An 8313-nucleotide genomic window follows, 5' to 3' on the forward strand; every position below is an offset into this window, starting at 1 on the left:
GCAGACAGCAGTCATAAATAGGAGGGTAAGTTATAGGTGTGTTTTTTCTTTTTGGGGGGGTTGGTATGAAAAGCATTTCCATGAAAAGAGCAAATAACACACGTGGATTTTTCCTTTCCTTTACACTTTCCTGAATTCTCCAAAAATTGTTAATGAACATGTGCTACTTTTGTTTCAACAACAACAAAATCTATATAAATGCACAAATAAAAATGATGCAGCAGAGGGAATGTGGGTAGGGGAATGGGTGAAATAGATAAAGGGTATTAAGAGTACATTTATCCTGTTGAGCACTGAGAAATGTATAGAATTGTTGAATTGTTATATTGTACAGCCGAAATGAATAGAATATGTATGCTATATACATGTATAACATATATGTTAATTATATTCCAATAAAAAATGATGCAAAAGTTTTAATAGTTTATTCACACTGTACCTGAGTGTTTTTGTCTGCTTGATCTCTACTTCTCACCTCTAATGGTCTGAACCTGGCCTAGCCTTGAAATTACATTTAAATAATCAACTTTTCATATCTTTTTTTTTTTTTTTTGGTGGAAGTGATTGCTCTTTCCCTAAATCCCAATATCATTTCCAGCAACATGTAATACATCACTTTTTACATTATACTATTGCCATTAATACACGTATCTCATATCTCCAAGAATATTATAAGGTTATCTGGAGCATATATAATTCTTCTTTGTCTTCATACTTACCTATTCATTCGTTCATTCATGTGTTCACTCAATTGATGACAGATTATTAAATGTCTCTCTATGATATACAAGATATTATACAAGCAACAAAGATATATGAGGAAAAAAATTTGTTCTGCACATTCAAACAATGATCAAACCATGCATAAGAGGAGACAGTGTGGCCAACAGGTAAATTTAATACAATGTGATCAGTTCTAGGGGAGAGGATTGTATACAATGATAAAGTGGCAGAATATTTAATTCTACTTGAAGAGAGTCAGGCCCCCACAGAAGCAGTGACTCTTGCATTTGTCCTTTATGAAGACTAATAGGCATTTGCAGGCACGTGAGTGGATGGACATTATGGAGAGAGGAGGGCCAAAGAACTACACGTGTCCCTAAACTGTGAAAATAGATTACAAGAAGGAAAGTTCTGCTTTGTGTGGTCAAAAGCACAGGGTGTAAGGGGAGTTTTGAGAGGGATCAGGAGCTTCGAATGTCACATTTCCCTCCAGTGCTTCCAACACAGTGTTGACTGAACAAATGTTTGTTGACGATTACAATCATAGGTATGGTGCCGCAGGGGCTATGATGTTACGCTGGTTTACCTGACCATGCCTTGTGGGTATTTAGGGGACAGAAAGCCTGGCTCTGTTACAGAATTGTAATGCACTGCCTCAGTCTCCTCATTTTCACAGACAAGGAGGCTGAACTAATGCTTTAAGTGATTATAATGTGACTTTCAGAAACAAAGGTTATCAGTAAATGTCTAGGTTACTGCTATTTTTTAGCCAGTCTTAAAAAGCTTGAATGAATACAGCAAAAGTGGCTACCCCAATAGTATAGTCCCATCTTCCACAAGCAACAAGTCGCCCAAAATGGGTTTCCTTAGCATAAAATTATTTATTCCACCAGTCAATTTTAAATAAGTGAACACTGTATTAAATGATCATGAGAGGGGAGGTTACAGGCTCTACTGAGGATAAAATTGAATACTGTAAATATTTACTGATCACAGTAAATAGCATACTATTTTCTTTCCTCAGAAAATACAAAGAAAAATTAAAACACCATATTGTTAGATTTGTTCACAAAGATGTATAGATTAGCATATATAAACATATATAGATACAAACATATCTCTAAAGGCTTTTTGCAAACTTTAAAGCACTATAATAGCATGATTGGCTTTTCAAGAGTGTAGCTTGAGGAATTAAATTATTGTGTTCAACAGAGAAGGAAATTACATTCTAAATGGTAACTAGCGCTATTTTTCTACTTTCAGGAATTTTCTAGCTTCTATTTCAAGCAGTTTTTTTAATAAGTGCCAAGTATTTGTAATAGAATTTTTTTTTTTTTTTTTAGGAAGAGGTAGTACTATGTTTTCTGAAACTTTATTTTGATCTGTTGCATTCTAAGTAAACTCCACTGAGAAAGGGACAAGGAGCAAAATTGGCATCAACACACAGAAATCAGGGTCTAAAAAAAAAAAGTTCATTTCATACCTTCAATGGGTTTTGGTACAAAATGTGATGAGGGCTTGGTTTTCTTCACTCTGTTTCCCTTCATAATTTGACCTTCTTTATTGAGTCCCAGAAACCATGCTCGGCCTGATTCTTGTTGACGGTACAGTGTGGAAGAATAAATCACATAGTAGTTTTCAAATACAGATTCCTTAAATTTGCATTCTGGAGTGAAAACATCCTGCAGAAGAAAAGAAGATACAAAAGAGAGAAAGGATTTAAAAGTGAACTAGCAAATGCTTAAATGCAATGAACTTGAAATATAGGTCCTGTATTAAGAACAAATCAGGCAATTGCACATAATTTTTAGAGGCACTCACTTACAAAGATTCATCATACAAAGTCAAGAAACAAGATTTCCTTTCTAAACAATCTTTACTTCACAGAACACAACTGTCAGGCTTGAATCACTCATTGGGCTAACATCATTCAAGGCTGTAAGCAGGTCTGATCCCAGTAAAATATTTTGTAAATTTAAGAAATTGACTACTGAACATTTTAGTGGCCCTTATCATGTAAAATGTATCCCTGGGAATCAAAATCAAACACAACCACAGCATACACAGGCTCACAATGTTTTTGAAGGGACTACCTTCTATGTACACAAATCTATTATGCAGTCAAAGTTTGTTCCATAAAATCACCAGTATGCTATCTCTTTGCTTAATGTAACTTTTCATTTAATCTCTTTGTAACATTTTTTAAATTTGAGAACAAAAATTTTAGGCAACATACCCAGGGATAAGTAGTAGAAGAAATATTACTACTACATTGTGTGATCATCAATGAAACATATAATAAGAGTTTTAATTCAAGAAGGAACCTTAAAAATCCTCTACTTCAACCTCATCATTGGATAAGTGAAACAACCAAAAGGTTATCTGATTAATTCAAAGTTACACACACATGCACACGCACACGTGCGCACACACACACACACAGAATCCTGCATCAATGCCAGAATTCACATTTTCTGCCTGAGTCTTGTTTAGTGACTTACAATGAAACTTTATAATCAATGCAATGAAATCATATCCTAACATGTCAAATGGACAAAATATATTTCATGGAATGAAGAAATTCCTTCCCTTATAAGATAAGCAGAAGAAAAACAAATGTGATAGCATCTTCTTCAACTACATGTAAATAAGAATCTTACATGTGAAACACATTCACTGCTGTCTTCACGATGTACTGGAAAAATTTCTTCCTTGTAACCCTTTAAGTGTAAGGCCCCAATACTTTAATGCAGTTACACCTGCAGTTAAGTTACTGAGGAATATGCGGGACCAATGCTGGGTGAAACCATGTCCTTCTGGATGATACTCACAGACTAGTCCCCTGGGTTCATTTGCAGAAAGCTACAGTGATGCATCAATGGGTGTTGGAAAAGGCCTTCAGTAATAAAAAGACACTGCTTAAGAGGTTCTCTGGATTTTAAATGGTTCTAAAATTATAGAGCAAGAGAATGAGACTGAAGTGATGGGAAGGGGGATGGAAAGGTGATTGTGAACATTATATACATATGTGTGTATATATATATATATAATACAGATAGAATATATGTTATTATTGTATATTGATAATAAATATAGACATTATCTATCTATACTATATTGATAATAACAATATAATACCATAGGACACTCTCAATTTTAAGTAAACCTCGTGGTTAAGAATCAGAAAAATAAGACTATGCAATACGACTTCATATCTGTTCTGAAGGCTGTAATAAAAAAGATGGATCATAAAAAGTATTGGTGAGGCTATGAAGAAACTGTCACCCTCATATATTGCTGGTAGGAATGCAAATAATGAGCAGCCATGGAGAACAGTTTGGCGGTTCTGCAAAAAAGTTAAACATACAATTACCATATGAGCCAGCCATTGTACTTCTACGTATGTACTTAGGAGAAATGGAAATTCCCATCTGCACAGAAACACGTCCACAGATGTCCATAGCAGCATTATTCATCATGTGGAAACAATTCATACATCTATCAATGAATGCATGAATAAACAGGATGTGGCATATACATACAATGGAATATTATTCAGCCACAAAAAAGAACAGGGGACTGATTCATGTGACAACATGGATGAACCTCAAAAACATTATGCTAAGTGAAATAAGCCATATGTTGTATGATTCCCTTTATACGAAATATCCAGAATAGGTAAATCCAGAAACAAAAAATAGATTAGTGGTTGCCAAGAGCTGGGGGTCAGGTAAATAAGGAGTGGCTGCTGTTTTTGGAGAGATAAAAGTATACTGAGATTAGATGGTAGTGATGTTTGTGCAACTTTGTGAAAAAAAAAACATACACTTTAAAACATGAATTTTATGGTATGTGAATTTTATCTCAATAAACAAAAGAAGGAACCAGAGAAACAAAGTGACTAGAGAAAATGAGGAAAAAGAATAAAACTATTGTATATTCCTTGTCTGGCAACACAGAAGTAAATGATGGGCCTATAGGGTTCTTCTATAACCTTGTCTCAATATAATTAGGACAAAGTTTAATCATGGCCATGTAGAGGAAACAAAGTGATTCAGATTAAATTTATAAGATACTTTGAAGTTCTGGCTTTCTTCCAGGACTGTGTTAAAAGACTTAGAAAATGCTAAAATTTACTATAGATTTTACTAGGTATATATATATATATATTAAAGTTTTATTTATTTATTTGACAGAGAGAGAGAAAGAGAGACAGAGCACAAGCAGGGGGAGCAGCTGAGGGAAAGGGAGAAGCAGGTTCCCCGCTGAGCGGGAAGCCCGATGTGGGGCTCGATCCCAGGACCCTGGGATCATGACCTGAGCTGAAGGCAGACGCTTAACCGACTGAGCCACTCAGGCGCCCCGGGTATATATTTTTTTAAAACAGACTAATCAAAATAATTTCACAGGTTTTATTTCTAGGCCTAGCTCAGTACTAGTCAACCCTAGATACTAAGGGACTATTGAAAGTTCCATGAATAAATTATATGTAAGAAAGGAAAATATATGGGACAAGGAATTGTGTACACATATTATCATATATTGACACAACCTATTTATTTAGAAGTATACTTTACAGACATGAAAACTTAGAGATAGATACAAATCTGCTTAGTGATAGTTAAATTTGGTGACTTTATTTAACAAAGTAAATGAAGCCCCCCCCCCCCCCAGGTGGCTCAGTCTGTTAAGTGCCAGACTCTTGATTTCAGCTCAGGTCATGATCTCAGGATGGTGAGAAGGAGCCCCACATCCAGCTCCATGCTGGGCATGGAGCCTGCTTAAGATTCTCTCTCCTTCTCCCCCATCCATGTTCATGTGCATGCATTCTCTCTCTCTCTCTCTCTCTCTCAACAAAGTAACTGAAGCCCGTGATACTGACATAACTGCTCTGAGAGTCATAGGAAGTTACAGGGAGATCCAGGCACTGGGCTAGACCATGAGCTCCTGGCTGCTGGTTCAATTCCTTTGCAATGCTACATACACATTGCTTTCTACTGCATAACCAAGCCTGCATATGATGCCAGGCTGTCAGTTTGAGACTAGCCATCATAAAACCCACTTCCATCAAAGATAATTACTACATTGTCTTTTATATATGAGAAAAATAACACTTTTATTTAGTAAATAATGAACTCTGAGGTTTCTGTTGAGTTTTACAATTGTTTGAAGTCTGCTCTTAAAACTACAAAAGTCCAGGATATCAGGCAGGGACATGAGCCAGGAATAGCATTAGGCAGGGACTGGGTCTTGAATTTCTGAGCTGGTGGAGCCCAGACACAGCACCCAGGTCCTAATCCAAAATGAAAAGTCAAGTGAAGTATCCCATTTACCGTCATTTCAAGGGGGTTATGCAGAGTCAGAATTTGGAAATGAGGCAACTAATACCTGCCCAGGGCAAAACATTTCAGGTGGAAAAAATGTCAGAAGCTGAGTGCAGGCACTTCTGTGGGGCACAGCCTTCTGGAAATGGTGAGAAAACCTTATGAACACTGAGCAAACTTGGATAATGATTCTAAGTGCAACCTTTACACTACTTACATAGTTTCAATATAAATATGAAGGTGGACATCAAAAAAATTACAATATAGTTGTTATAATCCCTCTTTTTATGTAATGAGAAATGAAATGTCCTAGACTTAGAATAATAAAATCAGTTTTGCTTTGGGAACCATACCTACTAGCTGTGGGACTTTAAGTGATTAAACTTCTTTGAATTTCACATTTGCAACTATAAATTGAGTTATTTTAAGGAAAGTAAGATGAAGGACATGGAAGCCTGTTGTAAACTTTTAGTATTTACAAAAATTCCAACTCATTATTCTTCTTAAGTTTTTACTTATAGCAAGAAAAGTACAATCAGTCACGTAAATAGACATTAATTCTGTGTTTTTGTCATGAAGTTTCTATCTGCTCCAGCATCCAGGACCCTATGCTATAAGTTAAGTTTTGTCCTACATAGATTGTTCCCACTATAGCTAAAACAAATTACACATACACACATACTTTAAAAAAAAAATTATCTAAAGCTTTCGGCAAACATCTGGGTAATCACATATATTCAGAAGAGGATCTGAGGTTAAAAAAAAAGTGTGTTCAGAACGAAAATAAATCTAGTGTGTAATGGAGACAAGCAGACTTGGAGCCAAAGGTGATAAAATCCTAGACTACATTAATCCAGTGCATATAATGAAAGCAGAGTAAATAACAAGTGGAATAAGGAAGATTTTTGTTTTTTGAAAGACTAACCAGTAGCCATACTGCATCTCGTGAATTGTGTTTATATCTCTTATCCCAAGAAATCAGTTCATTGTAGGTACATAGCAATATTTGTAGAAATATTTGTGGATGAAACAAACATCTCCACATGTACATCATGTATGTAGATATGTGAAATGCTGTTTACTTTTCACACTTATTACTCTAGAAGCTTTCCAAATCTTAAAAAAAATAAGTTAAAAATATATATTTCCCAAATGTTAAGTTTATTCAGCTTGAGCTGACCTGGATTTCAGTGGAATATGAACACAACCTTTGATAGGGTTCCAAAAATTACTTTTGAGAACTCACTTTCATAGCAGCATTTGCAACGAAAAACAACAATTTTTTGTTCTAGCATTGTACAAGTCATTATGTGACCAATTCTTTTTCACGTTCCAAGTACCTTCTCACCCTGCCTTGTCCTAGAAAGGTAATAAGACCCACCCGTTTCCATCCAGATGACAAGGAAAATTGGAATACCACTTAAGCCCAGGGCAACCATTCAGGATCCTTTCCAGTCTCACCCCATTTCCTCTGATTCTTATCTACTCTCTGTACAGTTCCTTTCTCTGATCCCCAACCTCATAGTCCCATACTCTACTTTGATCCCTCTCCCATATGCAGTTTCTTCCTTACTCTTCTCTCTGCACTGTTCTGGTTTCTTCCCTCCCGGTCTTAGGGTCTGCCGTTGCCCAGGATGAGGCCCTTCTTCCCCAGAGGCCTAACTATATCAGCCTTAGCCCTTTCCACCTCCATTTGAATGGCCTTCTCCTTTAAACATAAATACCATGAGGAATAAGGAGACCTTTAGGGTATTTGATGGTTAAAATGTTATATTTTTTTCATGATTGACTATCACTGCCAATAATGTGTTTATCACGTATGAGTTCCTTGACATGTCCACATTTCCCAACATCAATTGTACTTTGCTTAGGTTGTTCTATTTCTCTATCCAAGAGGACCAAGACAAATGCTCTTCTCAGTCATTATGCGTAATCGTGAACTTTCCTTCATTTAGCTTCTCATAGTATTACTTTTTTTTTTTTGCAGTATTTAATTCACTCTGCTTCTTGTATCATGGTTTTTCTCCTATTCTAGACATTCTGAGCTTTGCTCACAAAACCATGTTACTTGTCAATGTTTATTAGGAAGTCCAGTGTATTCAGCACTCGATTTATTCTTATTGAATTAAATCAAAATATTCCAAGTCAAGGAAACAGCAAAGACTGTGTGATAAGACAGAATGGACTGACAGTTTTGACTCCGTTTCTTTAGTTGTATGATCTTGGACATGCCATTTAATTTTGATAAATCTTTGTTTTTTCATCT

At 35.8% G+C, this 8313-nt stretch overlaps 1 protein-coding gene across 3 annotated transcripts in view; it reads right to left on the reverse strand.

The window, feature by feature from the left end:
• Positions 1 to 8313, reverse strand: part of FGF12 (fibroblast growth factor 12) — a 528919-nt gene that overhangs the window by 21151 nt on the left and 499455 nt on the right. For 2 of the 3 annotated variants that reach the window (XM_081831522.1, XM_081831512.1), the window contains one exon: positions 2207 to 2405. In XM_081831522.1, coding sequence (XP_081687648.1) covers positions 2207 to 2405 — 199 coding nt within the window. Of the gene's footprint in view, positions 1 to 2206; positions 2406 to 8313 lie in introns of those variants that run through there. The other variant, XM_081831531.1, reaches the window with a different exon arrangement.

Source organism: Leptonychotes weddellii, chromosome 1, assembly GCF_054177405.1.
Source record: "Leptonychotes weddellii isolate Sample4059 chromosome 1, ASM5417740v2, whole genome shotgun sequence".
NCBI lineage: Eukaryota > Metazoa > Chordata > Mammalia > Carnivora > Phocidae > Leptonychotes > Leptonychotes weddellii.